At 39.5% G+C, this 20,888-nt stretch overlaps 1 protein-coding gene across 1 annotated transcript in view; it reads left to right on the forward strand.

Moving 5' to 3' along the window:
* COL21A1 (collagen type XXI alpha 1 chain) overlaps positions 1 to 20,888 on the forward strand; it is a 190,627-nt gene that overhangs the window by 107,487 nt on the left and 62,252 nt on the right. The window contains exons 17-21 of the mRNA XM_069235782.1: positions 8,442 to 8,495; positions 8,592 to 8,645; positions 10,140 to 10,211; positions 10,531 to 10,566; positions 19,868 to 19,912. Coding sequence (XP_069091883.1) covers positions 8,442 to 8,495; positions 8,592 to 8,645; positions 10,140 to 10,211; positions 10,531 to 10,566; positions 19,868 to 19,912 — 261 coding nt within the window. The remainder of the gene's footprint in view (positions 1 to 8,441; positions 8,496 to 8,591; positions 8,646 to 10,139; positions 10,212 to 10,530; positions 10,567 to 19,867; positions 19,913 to 20,888) is intronic.

The raw sequence follows: 20,888 nt of genomic DNA on the forward strand, positions 1-20,888 counted from the left end.
TGGGCTCCTGCCCCCCCTGGACACTTGTGTGACTCTTGGACTTTATCCCCTTCCTTTACAGATCCTCAGGTCCAGGAATCCGTCTTCAGTGTTTTGCAGTTTGTTGTTGTCTTTGCAGAATCCCCTATCGCGACTTTACTGTCTTTCTGGGATAGTAGGGTAACTTTACTCCTACTTTTCAGGGTCTTGGGGTGGGGTATCTTGGAGACCCTTAGTGTTTTCTTACACTCCCAGCGACCCTCTACACACTACACTAGGCCTGGGGTCCATTTGTGGTTCACATTCCACTTTTGGAGTATATGGTTTGTGTTGCCCCTAGGCCTATTTTCTCCTATTGCATTCTAATGTGTTCTACAGTGTTTGCACTACTTTTCTAACTGTTTACTTACCTGATTTTGGTTTGTGTGTGTATTTTGTGTATATTACTTACCTCCTAAGGGAGTATATCCTCTGAGATACTTTTGGCATATTGTCACTAAAATAAAGTATCTTTGTGTTTCTTATGATATAGTGCTAAGTGATATAAATGGTATAGTAGTAGCTTTGCATGTCTCCTATTTCAGCCTAAGCTGCTCTGCTATAGCTACCTCTACCAGCCTAAGCTGCTAGAACACTACTAATCTACTAACAAGGGATAACTGGACCTGGCACAGGGTGTAAGTACCATCAGGTACACACTATAAGCCAGGCCAGCCTCCTACAACATGGAGTTGTGCATCAGAGGCCTCCCGGAAGATCCACTGGGTACTTCTTGAATGGCTGATACAGAAGGTCCACATCCCTGGCTTCCCTAACAGTTAATGCAGGTGAAGCTATCAAGGGTGTAACAGAAAGGCTCTCAAGATCTGAGGAAGTGGTTTCAGTGCAGCAAGAACTGAAGATCTTGATAATTTTGATTTCAATCTTATCAAGCCTATCAACCAAGGGTGGCAGACAGATCTTAAGGGTATCGGCAAGTTCTGTGAAAAAAGAAGTCCAAGTGGACACGTTTGAGGGACTTTGAGGATCTTCACCCAAAACCGTAAGAAGGCCAGGCTCCAGGCTGTTAACAGGGGGAAACATCCTTTTTTATGACTTTTTTTTTCTGAAGGTCGTGGTTAACGAAAGAGCAACAACGCTTTTTTTAACCACGACTTTAGTTTTTTGTGCCTTAACTACGTATGTTCTGAACAACGAACATGCGTGGTTAAGGTACAAAGAAGGGACTTGGCGAAGGTAAGTGTGGGTTTAGGTTTTGGGGGGGGGGGGTGGGGGGTCAGGGGGTTTTAGGTTTTGGGGTGGGGTTGGGGGGGATGGGACGTTTTTGGTTTTGGGGAGTGGGTGGGGGGTCAGGGGGTTTTAGGTTTTAGGGTGGGGTTGGGGGGTTGGGGCGTTTTGGGTTTTGGGGAGTGGGTGGGGGGTCAGGGGGTTTTAGGTTTTGGGGTGGGGTTGGGGGGGTGGGGTGAGGAATGTAGGGTGAATGGTGCCTATTGCTAATGATTTTATCAGGAATGCCTTTACAACAAAATATCGTTGTTAAGGCATTTGTGGTAAAATCATTAGTAGTAGCAACGAGGTCGGTGTTCCGACCTCGTTGTTAAGGCAGTCGTTTTTTTTGCAGTCATTGTTTCGTCGTACAGTCACCTAGGTACCATATACTAGGGAATTATAAAGGTGTTCCAGTGTGCCAATAAGAATTGGTAAAATTAGTCACTAGCCTGCAGTGACAATTTTAAAAGCAGAGAGAGCAGAAACACTGAGGTTCTGGTTAGCAGAGCCTCAGTGATACAGTTAGGCACCACCCAGGGAACACATACAGGACACACTTTATGAGCACTGGGGTCCTGGCTGGCAGGATCCCAGTGACAAAGGCAAAAGCAAACATACACACAGTACAAATGGGGGTAACATGCCAGGCAAGATGGTACTTTCCTACACATGGGCTGGACTTTAGATGGTCAGAGTTGTACTAGGTACTGCAATCTCTCTCAAGCTAAATTGATTTCTCTTTCTGACCCTAATAATGCCTTCTTATGTATCATCCTGACTTCGGAATGCTGACCTTACGTGGTGGTTCTGGTGAATGTACCCAAACTTGATGACCCTCTTTTAGAGACCTGTGATCTACTTATGAATAAAGTTTGCCATTAGCTAGCTGGCTATTCTAATGTTTCAATGAAGGGCTACCATAATATTATGATGGTGCGATGTGTGGATTGGATTGGACTTACAGATCTGTAGATGGCATTATTATTAACTTTAGATAGCCTTTCCCTGCCAGGCATATCTTATGCTATCATCAACAACATCCTCTTTCAGTAAATGGCTCCATCAATGTTCTCCTCTTAGGTTTTTTCTACAACACTTCCACTAAATACAGGGCGTTAGTGGGGGGCTTAGAGGGAAGTTCCCTAATTCCAGCTTCAACATAGTTTGGATACTCTGCAGTGGTCTGCTCTGATCGTAGGATTAAACTGATCTGTTGGAATGTCTCTGGGATAACTTCTAAATTAGATGATGCAGACTGGCTTAGATTTATGGTTGGTTTTGACCTCGTCCTCCTTTCAAGAGACTTGGGATCAGATGTACAAAAAAGTCAGTTTGTGATTTCCTAATAGCGAAACTTTGCGATTCGCAACTAGGAAATTGCAAACACCCATCTTTGGCACATTTTACGATTCCCTGTGGGTAGCAAACAGACCTACCTCATTAATATTCATGAGTTAAGTCTCGCTTTGCAACCCATTGGGGATGGTGGTCTGCTGTGGTCAGCAGACCATCATGTCTGTGATTGCTTTAAATAAAGCAATCATGTTTTTTGACATGCAGCTAATCTTCCTTAAAGGAAAATGGAGTGCATTTCAAAAATAAAAATGAACATTTTTCTTTCCATTCTTTAATAGTAGGCAGTGGTTTGTGGGAGCCCTGCCTGCTCTTAAGAATATGTTTTCATCCATTCTCAAAGGGGAAGGTGTCCCTTGGGGACCTCTTCCCATTTGCAAATGGCTTACCACCAACTCAGAGTTGATGGTAAACTGGGAATGTTTTGCAAACATTATTAGGAAGGGATGCCTTAAACAAGTACCTTCTTAATACCGAATTGCAAACCCTATTTGCAATTCTGTAATAGGTTATCGAATTGCAAATAGGGCTTCTGAACATGAAAAAATGCTTTTAGCGGACACAAACAGACTGATTCTGTGAATCTGACTGTTTGCGACTACTGCAAACATGTGTACATCAGCCTTTTGGTGCTTGGATCATCCTACATGGGAAGGCTTCGAGTTCTTTAGTGTCCCTATCCAGAGATCCCTTAGAGGAAGGTCCAGTGTTGGTTTGGCAGTTTTAGTTCGTAGGACATGTAATTTCTAGATATTTCCAAGCTAAATTAAACACTTGGAGATACAGATTTTGTGGGTGTTTCTTCCTAGTCTATTTGATTTTTGTTTTATTCATTTTTACAACTCTGTGGGGTCTAATAATTCTTCAGAGGACTTGTTTTTCACTATAAACTGTATCAAAAGAAGGCTTTCTCATTTATTGCACAACTTTAATATATTAATAGGAGGCATTTCAGTGCTAAGTTGGGCTTATATCCCATGGTATTTCAGCCCTTCCAGGGAGTATGGGAAGTATGCAACATGGATCGTAAGGGTGGAAAGTTGATAAAGTTTCTACTTGTGCTTAGGTTGTACAATGGAATGAAGCTCAGGGGAAATATTGACTGTGTTACTCCTACCTTTACTGGGATGAGACTAAGCTCTGTCACTGATTATGTCCTGGTCTTACCCCTTATGGGAAAGACTATTGAATCTATTTCTGTCTCGGCCAAAGAATTCAGTGACCATAACACCTTTGAGGCCTCCTTAGTCTTTCTTTGTTGTGTTGTTCCCCCGCTAAGATCAGCCCTTACGACCAAGGGCTGTAGCTTAAGTAGTTTAGTACTGAACACCCTAAAATCCTCATTTCATGAATAATATACAATCTACCCCTAATATTGGATTATTTGCTGGTGGAAATCAATCCCAGTGACATTATACATAGGAATTCTAGTTCTTTAAATGCCCAGATCAAAACAAATCTTATTGGACATGTAAAGATCAGAGAAAATGCTGAACCAGGCCGGTTCGATAAGGATTGTAGGCAAGCAAATAAATGTCTGGAAGAAGCACTAACTTCTGTCCTTAGGTATAAGGGTAAAGTAGTGGTATGTGGTGCTGCCTACAAATTATCCATTAGGACTATAAAGCAAACCACTAATCAAGAGATATGGGGCGATCTTGGGGCAGCCATCCAACTCAAAGATACTGGGGGCTCCTGGAAAAATAATAATAGACCTAAGCCCACTGAATCCCTGACCACGTGCCTGGGATCTAAAATCAGTGCAGAGAATTGGGTTACTCACTTTAAAGTTATTTTTTCATTTATGAGCCAGAGTGTTACTAAGGCTGTGGATCGGTCTTCTTTTTTCCCCATCCATAAAAGTTTAATTTTTAAGGTGTGGAAAGTGATCATTAATAGCCCATTAAAGAAAGCACCAGGGGCGGATGGTGTCCCGATGGAACTATATGAGGAAAATGTGGAATTTTAGCCCCGAATCTTACAAATATGATTAGCAAAGCAACTTTATGTGGTTTTCCCCAGTCCTTCATAATGCTGTGATAGTCCAGGTAGAAAAAAATGGTCCAGCGAAGATCCATGGTGTTATAGACCAATCTCTCTTCTGGAGTCGATGGTCAAGATTATCAGGCATAAAGCCCTTAGAAGGATTGAGGAATGTACTAGTTCTAACCATGAAATTGCCCCTTCACAATATAGGTTTAGGCACTATTGAGAAATGTCTTAATCTCCACCTAGTTATTAGTAAACATACACTTGCTAAGGGAGGATCGCTATTCCTCTCCTTTATGGACTTAAGTAGTGCATTCAATAGAGTCACCTGCAGCAAGCTCTGAGATTTCCTCATTGACCTTGAGCTTAATGTGGACCTGGTTATTTTTCTTTGGGCCATACACTGTGGGGTTAGTGCATCAGTTAGATTTGGGCCAGGTGGGGAATCTACTGACTCCTTTAAGCTACAACTAGGTGTCCCTCAGGGATGTGTCCTGGCCCTAATCTTGTTTTTAATGTGTATTAATGGATGAAATGCTGGCTCTGCTTTACGCAGATGATGCTGTGTTAATGTCTCACACTCTCTGAATGGCCTGAGGACTCTACTTAGCATTTCGGTCACCTTTATGGAAGTTTTAAATCTGGTACATTAACACAGCTAAAACTAAATATGTGGTTTGTGGTTTTAAATAAAAAAAAGAAGGCTCATTTTGGATCAAAGATAGCAGATTTGGAAGGGTTAAAGATTTACTTTACTTTAGAGTTGTGTTTGATCAGAAATGTTCATGGCTGCCTTGTGCCTTTAATCATTCTGTGGGTGTACTGTTTGAGTTTGTCAAGAGAGGGGCAACAAACCAGTCCAGCCCTTCTTGAAGGTTTTTCAGCATAAATGCCTACTAGTCTTAATGAATGGTGCAGAGGGTGGGGCTATACAGAGATTATTTCCATCTAGGATGAGGAGAATCATTTTTGTCGTTGACTCCTCAAGCTACCAATCTCGACCTTGCATTATTTCCTCTGTGATTAATTGGGCATCACCTATGTGTCATATTTGATTAGGATGCCCCCATTTGTCCTTTGGGTTTCTGTTTGGCTAACAAGTTTACCACATTGAGTAGAGAGATTATTATTGATTGCTTCAGCTGTGGGAAGGGCTTTACTATTCCCTTGTTGAACTACGTGAGATCTATGGTCAAAGATATTGGCTGGGAGGATATGTTTTTCTCCCTTACCAAAGATGATATCCCTAAGGTCAAAAAGTTACGTTACTGTGTAATCATACAACCTCAACCAGCCTCAAGCAATATCTGAGCCAGGTACTGAGTCCGTGGGACAATTCACTTCAGCTAAGTTCCATTTAGGGACTATTGAGCCTTCCAAAGCTTTCCCTTGTGCCACTATGATAACAGCTCAGTTTGGGTTTGTCCTTGTGACGAGTCCGCAGAGCAATCTCTTGAGCATTTTGGGGGTCATTCCGACCTTGGCGGGCGGCTACCGCCGCACGCCAGGCGGAAACCGCCATGCGGCCGCCAATGCGGCCACACTCACGCGGCCCCCATTCTGACATTCCCCCTGGGCCGGCGGGAATGAGGCCGCAACACAGGAGCCGGCTCCAAATGGAGCTGGCGGTGTTGCGGCCGTGCGACGGGTGCAGTTGCACCCGTCGCGCTTTTCACTGTCTGCTATGCAGACAGTGAAAAGCTGTCCGGGGCCCTGTTAGGGGGCCCCAGCACTGCCCATGCCAATGGCATGGGCAGTGCAGGGGCCCCCAGGGGCCCCAGGACACCCCTTACCGCCAGCCTCTTCCTGGCGGTGAAAACCGCCAGAAACAGGCTGGCGGTAAGGGGGTCATAATCCCCAGGGCAGCACTGCTTGCAGCGCTGCCCTGGCGGATTATCACCGCCGGGGCAGAAACGGCGGAAAACCGCTGGCCCCGGCGGTGCAATCGTGGCTTTACCGCCGCGGTCAGAATAGGGATGAAAGCACCGCCAGCCTGTTGGCGGTGCTTTCAGTCATAATAGCCCTGGCGGTCCGACCGCCAGGGTCAGAATGACCCCCTTTGTCTTTTGTTTTTAATATTATTTATCACTAACAATAAAGTTTATAAAACCTATTCTAAATATATATGGATTTTGACAATAGAAGTCTGCCCTGTATTTTTTACACATTTCCCAATATTCAGGTCGGCTCTAATGTTAGATGTTTTCTAAAATCAGCTGTTTCTAAGCAAAAACTTGTTACTATTTGATCAGTTGTCTTTTTTTGTTATATGTAATTTATTTTTCTAATCGTTTTATCTTAATGATGGTGTTTTTATCTACTGTTATGCTTTCATGATTGGCTTAAAAATCGAATACAGCTTTGTTGATGATGATGCAAAAAGTAAAAATTAAAAAATACTGAAACAAATCACCTGAAGTGATTTTCTAATACAAAAAAATCACTATGAAAACCATACCTTTTCATAACTAGTGCATGAAATCATCTCATGAGTTGTCAATACTGGTGAATTACTTAAGAGATTTCTATGGCCTTATAATGAGCTTATTCAAAAGCATTATAAGTGGTGTACTACTGCAGTGTTGCACCACCAGGAGCATGCATCAAAAAGTGCCATATGACAGAGGTAAGTTGCAGATAAGGTCCTTTTGAAGACAATCAAAATAAGGGTTGCCTGTGGAACAAATTATCCTTGCACAATTCCTGCCTCTTATCAGAAACGTTTGCTGAAGCTGGGGGATGACAGAGTTCAATAGTTATCCTCGGTCAAGATTTAATTGAGCATTATGTGTTAGTATGTTGCATGGCCAAAGGAACCAGCAACGTAACCATTACAGAGAACAATCTTTAGTTCAGGGTACCATACCATACAAGTGTCATGCTAAGATCTGTTATTATGTAATATTCAACAGTTACCAGTGCTTATGAGTATGTTGCAAGTTTTGGTATTGATTCTGTATTGTGCTGGCTCTTTCGACAATCACACATCTGCTCAGTTTCTGCCCTTCACGAGGGTTACTACAATCAACATATTTCCAAATGCGTCCATTTTTCAGCATTCTATTTGTTACAGAGGACAGGCATAAGACATTCTCCCCACTGACTGCAACAGAGTTGATTCATGCACTAACTTTGCTCTGCAAATTCTGTACTTTTATTATATGCTGGTAAATACAGTATGAACAGAACAATAACTACAAAATTGTGCATAACCAGTGCCATTTTTTTGCAAATCTTCATTTGGTGGTGGGAACCCAAATATTTTGTAAGCACTGTTCTTAACACAGATGAGGTTGAGACTAATGGAAATGGAAGAGTGTGCTATAAAATGCACCATTAGATGCTGTTTGTCCCAGGAATTAGAACCTGGAAAACTCCATCTTATCAAGTTCAATGGCTTAATATTAAATAAAATCAAATTAACATTTGTTATTAATTCTTCTAAAATTTATTGAGGGAGAACCCTAAACCCATATTAAGAGTCTTTAAATCTTGTTATGCTAAGACCAACGTTACTTCCCAGTGAACTGAAAAATGCCTTCCTGGCCATGTATCATTAAGAAAAAATACCCTATATCATGTTTTTCACAAGAAGAGTGAATGGAGCCCCCTCAAGTGATTTAGATACACCTCTGAAGATGGCTCCGCCACCACTGCTCTAAGTGTTGGCCCCCCTGAAGTTGGGTCTAGTTGCTGCCCTGACTCCAGCATCTCAGCTGACACCTCAGTCCAGAAACAAAGTGAAGCAATGCATGATCAGCCTTAAAATGACGGCTGTAGCCAGGCTGGGGGATACTGGAGTCAGCCTGTGACACTAACAAAATCTCTGTTATTTTGGTGATTTCTTTCAGGCCTATCAAGGACCTCAGGGACAAGAGGGTCGGCGAGGCTACATTGGAACAAAGGTAAAATGAATTTCACATTTCTGTTAAATGCACACAAGTACAAGCCTTTTAAGAAATTTGACTGGAATAACAACCTGTTCTTCTTGTTCCAATTAGGGCGAGAAGGGGCTGCCCGGGCAGCCAGGGCATGAGGGACCAAGAGGAAAGCAGGTGAGTGCAGGTTTATAGAGAGCTCATGCGCAGTAGAATCGCAGAGTAGATTATTTTGCAAACCAGTTAAAAGGGTACAGAGTCCACTGAATCGAGATAGAGGGTTCAGTGAATACAGACAGAGGAATGAGTGCTGTAGGTCCTGCTTTATTTGGAGGTTTATAAAGCGCAGCCTTCCTCCCGTGGTTGCTTCAGTGCTCTGAGCGCTCAGACCGTCAACAAGATGTTCAAAGCACCACAGCGGGCCAATGGCTTCGTCAAGCCGAAAAGCTCAGTTATTCATCAGTGACGTCTCTAAAAGTGAATTTTATGGGGGAGAGGGTCGAGGGAGCACATTTACACATTGATTCAGAGGAAAAGCAACTTTTGCGGCTGCCTAGAAATGTCAATCATAATGAGTGCGAGTGCCTGTGTGTGTGTGTATGTAGTGTATATGTGTTTATTTAAATTGTTAAAATCTGATTTTGTGGAGATGTGTGTATACATAAATATGTACAAACATGCCTACAAACAGATTCAAACGCTCCTTTTCAGTGAACGATAATACAGACACATGAATGCGTGTAACAAGGTGCAGTGTCTGTTTCGTACTGTTTCTCATCCTTGCACATCCAGCAGCTGTGGGGGTGGAGCCCAAAGGTGTGGCCGAGACAAATAGGTCTGGGGCAAGGGCCCCCTGTGCCCATCTCAGAGTCACTGGTGTTGCTCAAGTGCAGTAGTACAGCGGAAAGCATGGCTGGCAAGTGAGAATGCAGGATACAGATAGGATCAGTCTTGGAATTTCAAACAACAGGAAGACTATTTTAAAGGAAGATTTTTAGGGCTTTAGGAAATATGGTGCGTTTTCTCAGTCCTCTGCTAGATGTTTGTTCCATCATGTCGCCTTGAACACATATCTCCTTATTGAGAGTGCAGCAGTAATGTTGAATTGAGATGCAAACTCCAAATTGAATGGTGTTTTCCTGTTTTTGTTCTGCCTGGTTCTAGTGTAGCAAATATAACGAGGACATTAGTGTCCTTCCGCCTTGCTTCTTTGTTTTGCATGTTTGTTGGGGGTTAAGGTAGGCATGCCCTGGGCATTAGGTTTTGCTGGAAACAAACTGTGTAATTAACATTTTCAATTAGTTTGGATTTCATCTTCAAAGCATGTTGCGTGTTGTGCATAGATCCTTGCATGTTATTGGTTCTACTGTAAACCAATGGAAAGCTTTCAATGCTGGTTGTATGTCCCGATTCAGAAAGCCTATTTTCATAAGCAATGTAGCTTGTGCCCTGGAAATTTAGGAGTAAGTCATACCAAATGCAGTAGTAAGTCAAACTAACAGAAAGATATTTTTGAGAAAGACCCAAAGATCTTAAGCTAAACACAATTCTAGCGTGATATTTTAACTCATGAATTACAGATATTCTGAGAAACGGGATTACAGTTGATGCAATAATGTAAACACATATACATTGACTTCCTGTTTTAATATCTCCATTATTTCCTGATAGGGAGCTCAAGGACAAAAAGGTGAAGCTGGAAAACCTGGCAGACCCGGCTTCATCGGCCCACCCGGAGCTGCAGTGAGTAGTTTATGTCTTTGTTTTACTGTGACTTCACATGCAGCAGTCTAGGGTGCAAATGGGAACTTGTTTATATGTTTCATAGACCCATGTTCAGGAAGGACACTGAAATAACGTTTTAGTGTTGCCTTAATATTTTTCTTCACCAAGTAATGGCAAAGTACTTTCAATGCTGACCCAACATATGACAAAACCATTAAAGTAATAATGTTTTTAGACCAGGACTAGGAAAATAACAACCCAGCCAACTTGAATATGCAAAACAAACATACATATCTGCAAAATGGGCCAACAGTTGTGCTTTGTATGTCTTTTACAGGGTCATGTGGGTCTGCAAGGACGAACTGGAATAAAGGTATTTACTAACAGACGTATCAGAAAGCGGGGTTTCAGTGAAGGATGCTTCTAGATGTCTTGTTATGGGAAGTATTTTATTAAAAACTTTTCAATGTTGTTTCATGAAATTGTTTACAAGAAAACGTTAGTAGTTAATTAGGCATAATCTAGGCAGTTTCTGCGGGTCAATGCATTATGAGAAAGCTTAGATACACGTGATCATTCCGTAGAAATGTAAGAACATAGAGATATCTACAAATATTTATATATTTAAATATAGGTTATCACTGTATGCATAATGGAAATATAAATTTAATTCCTTAAGCTAATAATAGTTTCAAATAGATATTCATTATAGAAATTAACAGTTTTCTCCAACATAGATGCCCAAAAATTAACAAAGTTTTTACACGGAAATCAATTATTTTGACCACTCTAATGACTAGTGGAAAGGTGTGGTAACACATATAAAGACAACACACAGTAATTCATGTTTTTAGAAGTGCTGTCCGACTGATACATATGTATATATTGCTTTCTCCTGAGACTGAAATGATTAATCATATATTCAACAACCTATTATTTCCTTGAAGCAACCCTCCATAAAGATGTAACTTTGAAGAAATATACATTGTTTTTATTTTCTAGCGAGTGTGATGATCGAATCATGATCAAATCGGTATTTTTCATCAATGACCATTGTAAATATTGTGATCGATATCATGCTTCTCATGTATCCATATGCAAATTTGGCTAAACAGAATTAGCTAAGTGTGAATATATATAAGTGCTATGAAGGGTATTCCTATATTTCCGCATATGGGTAAAATCAATATATTCTGTCAGAAATTAAATAAATACACTCTGTGGGAACCGGTAAAAAAACTTTGAGTGCCACTGACATTTTTCATAACATCTTTGCTGTGAATTCTCTGCTATTTTCCCCTTTCTATGAAAATCGTTTATGCAGCCCCAAATGATTGCCAACGGCTAAGACTTTTGAAAGCACTTCACCCATCATATTTAGTTTTTCTTGTTGTGATGCTATGTTTGCTGTGTCATAATCCAAGCTGCGCCTCATTGATGTGGGGTGCTCATGTTCCATTTTAAATGAGATATAGCCATGGCTGAATTGGATATTGTTCTTCTCTATCCGCCATGGCACAGTTGGCAAAAAATACAATGGACTGGAATGTGAACCTGACCAGCCGCCAGTGGCTGAAACGTTTGCAACCATTCTTACCATCAACTTGTAAACCATGCCTTATGCAAGTGATTGTACTCCTCCTTAGGGAAATTCAGAAAGTGTTCTGGGTTTAGATTGCAATGTTATAATCATCTGGAAGGCCTTTTGCCTGGGTGCCAGGAAGTACCTTCTCTGACTTTAGCATTTCTTTCGGAAACCTGTTTTCCATTACCAGGCACCTCAAACTCAGACCCAGGTCTCTAACTAGTCAAGATCCTCCACTTCCTTTTGTCTAAAGGTGCATAAGCTCCAGAGATGTCCAAATACTATGCCCCAGAAACCCTCAGTCTAAAACGCGTGAGGTTTATGAGCAGTGCAAAGCCCGAAGTACAATAGCCCCAACATTGGGCAGCTGTTGTATGTAAACACCCAGTTGCCACTCTGATGCAACCAATACAATGCACAGTGCCAGCAACCATTTATGTTAGGTGAGAAAATGGGGAGATTGAATCAAAACCTCAAACTCCGTAGTGAGGCTCTACCCTGCATCATGAATAAAGGTCTCTCAAACATCCTCCAGTTATACCACATGCCTCACTGATGAATCCTCAATCAAGTGAGAGGTGCGTAATTGCTTTATGTAGGTTGTAGTCACCTAATTATTGAATAAACAAACAATGGATTCAGAAGTCCTACTCATAAATTACTAATTCCATGAATTCACTAAACCAGTCAAAAATGGAAATGTCGCTGCTGTATTCTGTCAAAACCCACAACTCTTGTGCTAACATCCTATATTACTAGATTCTGAAATGTTTCAAACATGTAAGCAAATGCTTATTCTTCAATGTAGATTTATATTAGTGGGTTGCTGTCACATCAGCAGCTGTGCCACACCTGTTTATATAAAAGCGCATCACCTTAACCCAGTTCACTGGTAAACTTTGCTCTGGTTTCGATTTATACAGAATTTAGAAAATATTCATGGAGTCATGTTTCCTTTTTAAAGGTTCATCCATTAACTTCATCTTTCTTAATGGAACACCCAAAAGTATTTACAATAATCTGCCAGACACCATATCGCATATACTTTTACTCTAGCTAATGTATGTCACCCAAAAGTATTTACAATAATCTGCCAGACACCCTGTCGCATATATTTGTACTCTAGCTAATGTATGCCATACAATATAGGTGTTTATTTGGCCGCATATAACTATTGATAAGCTTCTGCATTTCCTACCGGAATTTTGCTAGTATCTCAATGTGCATAATCTGAAGTGGAAACTGCTGAAATCTAAACTGATTCGCTTTACAGAAAAAGTATAGTTCACTCCCCTATTTAAATTGTTCTTGCATATATGCTCAGTCGAAAGAATCTCTCGAACATTAAATTATGTAGGCATTGCTGTATTCTGCAAAGCGGCAGCAGACCCTAGGTACTGTGGTTCATACCACTCAATCTTCTTACTGGATGTGATTCTAAAACGTACACTAGCATCCTGGCTAAACACCTTAAGAGGTCTGCCAGATATGGTGATCATAGAAGATCAGGGGTTCATCCTGGGAAGGGATTTGTCTGATATGGGCCATATATTGACAATCATAATAGAGGCTGACCGATAGTAGCTATTCCTGCCTAGTGCCTGGTGCCTAGTACTGATGCTGGGAAAGCACTTGACAGAATACATTTATTAAGGTACTGCAATCTCTCTAAACTTCCCTGGTGCCCAAATTAACTCAGTCAGTGCACTTTTGTTTTTATCTAACTAGAAGGAAGTTGTAGGGGTTCCCTAGTTCTCCACTCTTGTTTGCTGTTTTTATGGAGGCCTTTAGCTGCCAACTTTTAAACTATGAGAGAATGCTGTGAATTTAAGTACATATATATAGCGGCAAAAATCCTGTAAGCTAGATGTTAACTTGGCAACACCTATTGACATTCTTTGGCATTGTTGCTGGTATATAGTCCATTAACCTAAAATATACTGTTTAGTTAGAGATTACCAAGGCTACCACAACTAAGGACAAGCTTTTCTATATCTTGGGATAAACGTTCCTTGAGGTAAGCCATGCAATTCAAATAATAAAAACCGTTACAATTAAAAGCCATTTGAAAACAAACAGCATATCCATGCTCAACATTATATAGCTACTCATAATATGAAGCATGCCAGTAAAAATATACATACATATTGAAAATATTAACAGTTTAAAATTACAATTTACAATTTCCTGCCCTTTAAAAGACAAACTAAAGCCACATTTTTCACAGTGAGCAAAAGTAGAGCCATTAATGTAATCAATACTTTCGGTACAGCATTCATCTCATATTTACTTGCTGCTAAGATCTCCAAAACAGAGGACAGAAATGTAGACATGCGTGCATATATCATATCATATCAATGTCACCTTTATAGCAAGAATCGGCTGCTTCTGCCATTATTTTCATTAGAAAAAGTAATGAAGTTCAGCGTCTTAAGTGAGAAATTCCTAGGCAGGTGGAAAGCAAACAACGTATATACTATAAATGATACTTAAGCATTCTACAAATGAAACACATGGGAGAGACAACCTTCCAGTTTCCTCTGAATTCACCATTCAGCAATGCACAGGACCTAAATTGGAGATAAGTGCGTTTTTCATAGGACAATTCAGCAATGCAGATGACTCATATTGGAGATAATTGTGCTTTGCATAGGCCCATTCAGCAATGCAGAGGACTCATTTTGGAGATAATTGTGCTTTGCATAGGCCCATTCAGCAATGCAGATGACTCATATTGGAGATAATTGTGCTTTGCATAGGCCCATTCAGCAATGCAGAGGACTCATTTTGGAGATAATTGTGCTTTGCATAGGCCCATTGCTGCAGAGGACTCATATTGGAGTTAATTGCGCTTTGCATAGGCCCATTCAGCAATGCAGAGGACTCATTTTGGAGATAATTGTGCTTTGCATAGGCCCATTGCTGCAGAGGACTCATATTGGAGTTAATTGCGCTTTGCATAGGCCCATTCAGCAATGCAGAGGACTCATTTTGGAGATAATTGTGCTTTGCATAGGCCCATTGCTGCAGAGGACTCATATTGGAGTTAATTGCGCTTTGCATAGGCCCATTCAGCAATGCAGAGGACTCATTTTGGAGATAATTGTGCTTTGCATAGGCCCATTGCTGCAGAGGACTCATATTGGAGTTAATTGTGCTTTGCATAGGCCCATTCAGCAATGCAGAGGACTCATTTTGGAGATAATTGTGCTTTGCATAGGCCCATTGCTGCAGAGGACTCATATTGGAGTTAATTGCGCTTTGCATAGGCCCATTCAGCAATGCAGAGGACTCATTTTGGAGATAATTGTGCTTTGCATAGGCCCATTGCTGCAGAGGACTCATATTGGAGTTAATTGTGCTTTGCATAGGCCCATTCAGCAATGCAGAGGACTCATATTGGAGATAATTGTGCTTTGCATGGGCATTCATATTACCCAATAAATACCCTTTCAGCTGCACTTCATTCAAGGTGAGTGTTACATACTGTGCTAGTTTTACATCATCGAAATATTCTGCAAACAACCTTGCACAGATATAATAATTTATTAGGTTTTCCAGTGATTTACAGAAAATTGAGTTTTCATCCCAGTGTAATGCAATAATAGGGTTATTAGTTATAGGACCAATATATTCGAACATAAGGACGTACGAACAGTCTCATTATTACCTATGTACATCTAGATAAGTAGTCTTAAAATGCCTATTTCAGATTCTGTTAAAGTTAATTTGTATGAAAGTAATAATTTACTAGCTAAAACCTATATCTTTAGTTACCTAAATAACAAATTAATACATGCTTGCAGAACACTATTCTCAACTCTAAAATGTTTCCTCTTGGTGTTACTTAGCATTAAGTTAAACTATGAATTTTACTGACTAGAATGAACTGCACTTTAATATTGAAGAAATTAGTTTGGCATGCAGGTATTATAATGTGTTAGTAAGAGGACCATTTAGTATATTAAAAGATGTAATAATGTAAGTATAGTAGAATGCATGAACTATTAAATTAACAGCTTCCTATATTCTTTCTCTACTTACGTCAACATCAATGCAACTATATTATCCATAGTGGAACTTCCTTTTACAGTCATCTTTTTTTATACAGCAGTTGTAAGCTTGACCTTCTTCAAAGTCTCGGATTTGCCTACACCCAGTACTGAATTTTACATAATAAAAAAAAAATGCAAAAAATTAGACTACAAAGTTGCAAATGCCATATATATGAGAAAATGATAAATTCATTTGCACTAAGCACATATGTATTTTTCATATATATAATTTAATCTACTTGTTTTCTTTGTGCTTAAAGACAGTTTTTTTGCAACTTTCTTTATTTGTAGTAGAACGTCTAAGCATAAAAGACACATGTACAATTACAATTAAGCAGACCATTGCATTGTGGCAACAAAAATATAAATTATAAATACATGCATGAAGTCAAGCCACTGATACAAAATGATTCCCCACGAATCAGGAAAACCTGGTGAACATAGTTCTTAGTCAAATGTCCTCCCCGGAACACAGCACTGACATTTGGCAGAGACCAGGTGGCAGGCACATTGCACAGGGAGGAATGGTAAAGAGGTCTTTACATACTCATGTCTACAATTTGTATGGAGATCTGGCAAAAGGGGAAGGGAACGAAGAGAGAGCAGTTAAGCAAAATAGTCAAGTGAGGGGGCAGGCCAATAGGGCCTTGGTAACAACTTGAGCATTCAACACGGCAATACATCAAAGCAGGGGCAATACCTTAATCCAAAACAGGAGCATAAACATTCCCAGGTTTCAATCATAAGCAGTATCAGCAGTATCAGGGGCCTTTTGAGGGTGCCCACTTCCATTGCCCCATCATATAGGGTACATGAATGAAGACAGATTCAATTGATATATACCAGCTGCTGTAGTAACTCTTCATATGGACCCCACATGTAATTCATTAACGCACATACATAATTAAACATGGTTTGGCCTGTTGAAACACACACTCCAGGCTATTAATTATGCCTCCAAAATTTACAAATATTCTGGTTCACTAGTGCTTTGAAAATGTTAACCCATTTAGACCATTTGAATTGACTTTTTGTAGTCTTTCCTACGTTGAACTTCAATGGTTCTACAAGCAGAACCCTGAGCTAAAAAATCAATATTCACAAGTTCATAATGCAGTTCTCTTCTGTTTTAATGCTGTAGAGAAACTTAGATTATGGCAGTAATGTTTAATAACATCTGTTTTAGCATTTTTTTGCCAGAGAAATAATATCTTCACTAACACCTGCACCCATGTATCACAATTTTTTCCTCTACTTTCAGAGCCCAAAACATGCTCTCCATCATAAGGAGCAGTAGTAACTTAGCTCATTCCTGAAAATGATTCTCAATTTTTTCTGACCATCACTTTATCTTTATTATATGTCTGCCTTCATTTATACTCAAATCTGCAATAATCCCCTAAGAACATACATCGATATCAGTGAGTGTATTGGGGAAAGTGACCACTTTCTATTGAGCTAATGATTTGAAAATCAGTAAATCAATCCAAGAGGGCACCATATACACAGTTATGAACTAGAACTAGACACATCACAGTTCATCATTGAACATTCTTAAGGTAATTTCTATTAAATGAGGTCATTATTTAATTTTAATATGCGTTAAAGTTTCAGCAGGGGATCAAATGATCTGGCTGACGCTAACAAACAATGCACATAAGCAAATTGGAGACAGGGTATTATCATATTTGTACACTACACATGTACATGTGCAGCAAAATGAACTGAGCCCATCACTTTCAATGACTGGCATAGTCTGTGATTTAGATTTTAGAACCCATGAACAGATATCACTTTATGACTATATTTTGGTGATATATATGAAATCCACATTCATCCAGTCAAAGATTAACTCATTTATACTAAGTGTATATAACCCATACCTTAACTATGCCAGTCTAACAGATGGGGAAGGCTATGTTTTTCATTGGATGCTAAATTTGCATCATTGGATTCTTGATAGAGAGTGTATTTCAAGTGACTCATGTGCTTCTCAGAGTGGAATGTGGAAACAGGCACTACAGTTCCCTGTTCCATACATACCTCTATACTCAATCACTGCAATGCCAGCAGCCAGGTTATTGAGTTCAGTGATATAATGGTGGTTTTAACATGCGGAAAGTGGTCTTGTAATGTGGTGTCCCCTAACAAGGACAGTGGATTTGCCTTATATTACTGTTGTGATGTCCCCTTGTCAACCCTTATAGGCTTGTCTTTTACTGTCATGTGGGGACCCCTTGACAAAGCCACTAGACCTGTTTTGTTTAGAGTGACATCCCCTTATACTTTGATGTTGTATCTGTTATAGGTGGGGGGTGCTATGACTTTGGAAGTCATGACTTTGTTTGGGGTCAAATGTGATTTTAGAATGACACCAAAGGGTAACTTCATCTACTTTATGTATATATTTGTAAACTAATATGTATTATTTAGTAGTGTGTGTAATAAATGTATGTTTACTTTTTCAAAGAAAAAGCAATGAGTAGAAATCATTTATTGAGTGATAATATTTGGTGTTCATTAGCCCACACCAGCTCCCCTGAGTAGGCCTTGGACTGCTCTGCTTCGCTACCCTGAGAGTGTCAGGAGCTACAATGAAGTGCTTGGTTCCTAGTGAGAAGACAATTGTAGAACTATTTGCTAATGAGGCCTCACATCCTGCATAACTATTAACCCAATTTCCTACACTGCTGGAAGTGTTACATCCATCACAATGCATTTAAATCTATGCAACCTCTAGACTTTGGATGTTTTTATTTCAAACAAGTCCTATTGTATTTGTGAAAGTAAAATAACCTAGAATCATGTAATCTGTCATGTACTCTTTCACCTATAGAATATGTGCATATGGACATTTTAACAGGTGACCTACAGAGACACTGTCATATGTCATAAAATCCATTGTCAAGCATTCTCTGTGTATGGGTGATAAATGTGTGATTCTTGATGGCAATGTTTGAAATAGCAACGTCTACAGTTACAGGTTTACTTGTCTTTCCATACTCATGTCCACAATTTGTATGAAGCAGCTTGCTGTGCAGAATAAATTATTCACAGACTTCCCCTTTACTAGTCTGCCTCTTGTTTCTGCATGTGAGTATGACAAAACTGGATGTGCATAGTCAATGATGTGAATTTTTGACACTTTATGCAGTGCAGAGATCAGTTTTTATTTCAGGACATTTTTTCCTAAGACGTGTAAGGCCATCATCCTCTAAATCTTCTTTTACTTCTTTGTATTAATGACTCTTATAGAAATTTACAGTTTATTCTTGAATATGTAAGAATATGTATGATATAGCAAATGCCAAAAAGACATTAAATCACAACTTCCAAAGTAATCCCCACAATATTTAGAAAAAACAATATATGCAAACCTGCAATCCCTGTATAGAAGCTATATCTAATTTCCATAATACAGGCAAGTTGTGATATCTCTAGTTATCTGTAATAAATGACATAGCTGCTCTGTTGTCTAGTGAACAGGGATCAGCAGAAAAGAGATATTTATAGCAATATTCTTTTTTTTTTTTTAACACACCTTAGGTAATTATAGTAAAAATATAATCTCTCTGCATTTCGTTACACATTCAGAGCTACAGTGTGCGTGTTTATTAAATCTGACTTGTATCTACCTGATTCTGACATATATTTACAACAATATCTTACTGCTTTTTGGAGAGTTTAATTTTGCATTACATATTCTACTTGTATTATTCATGTTTGCAAACATCCCATCCCTTTGATATGAAAGAGCAACACAACAACAATTTAAACTGGTTTGTGGGAAGGGTAATGTTGTGAGTATGTATTATAAGGAATAACGTACCCCATGACATACATTATCAGGATATAGCAAGTCACTTCTGAGTTCCATGTCCTTACAAAATAACTTGGCCTTCAGCCTTGTTCCACTGTATGGTCACAAAACTCCTTGGTGACTCACACTATCCTTATAATGTATGTCAGAGAGAATTTTATCCCATATACAATTTTAAGAAATGCTTCTTAAAAGTTTGTGTTTTTTTTCCTAGGGCTCACTTGGAGTCACTGGCATTAAAGGCAAAGAAGGTGCCAAGGTATGTTTTCTTTACTTGAGACAATGAAACTGATTTACTGCTGTAGATTTAGCAATCAATGCAAATCAGGTTTGCTTGTTGAATCAACAAAGCTGCTAAGATTCTAAGAAATATTTTACAAAGTGAGTTATTGTCACAGCAATAGAAATTATTGTCATCTTTTCATTACAATGATTTCCTTACTACATGTAAGTGCTTCATTTGTTAAAAAAAAAAGTGCCAGGTCCCTCATTAGGTGGTATAGCGGCTTGCACCACTCATTGCCCCTGCCAGAGCTGCCAATGAGATTATCAACACAACTACTAACCATCACGTTCCTAAAAGTGTGATAATTCAGAATGTTCCAGACCCCCAAAGCTATATTAATGAGCTGGTTGGCAGTTTATTAATTATTTTGAAGTATAATGAATTAATAAGCATATGTTGTGATTATCTCTAAAATAGATAAATGGCACAACCATGTGTCAGAGTGTAATAAGTGCTGGTGTTAGCAATTAAGTGCCGGTGCTGAGCACAGGAAACCACTGATTCACATTAAGCACTGGCCACCCCCAATGAGAATAAGGGAAGTTCAAAAGGGAGATAACCAAAGGGCAAAAAGCTGAAGGGGAAGCAAAACTGAAAAGGTGTTCTGCATCTTGAACTCAACTCTGAAATATGTGGAAGAGAACGAGCTTTATCGTATGGTAAAGCAGCAAACACACATTATTAGCCAACACATTTATTTATTTTTGTACAATTGTGACAAAACATACTGCCAACTATTATCCAAATTTGATTGAAACAGAGGTTTAATTGCTCAAAAGACTAATTAGTATCACTAGGTGACAGCACCGTGATTCTGCTTAGCACTTCGTGTTCATAGCATTGGAGGTGGAATTTTTAAAAAATATATCTTTATTGTCATTTTTCATATACAGTTACGGTCTCAAATTGTTTTTGACTACATTTCCTTCATGTCATATAACATACATTG

This window comes from Pleurodeles waltl, chromosome 5 (genome assembly GCF_031143425.1).
Source record: "Pleurodeles waltl isolate 20211129_DDA chromosome 5, aPleWal1.hap1.20221129, whole genome shotgun sequence".
Lineage (NCBI taxonomy): Eukaryota > Metazoa > Chordata > Amphibia > Caudata > Salamandridae > Pleurodeles > Pleurodeles waltl.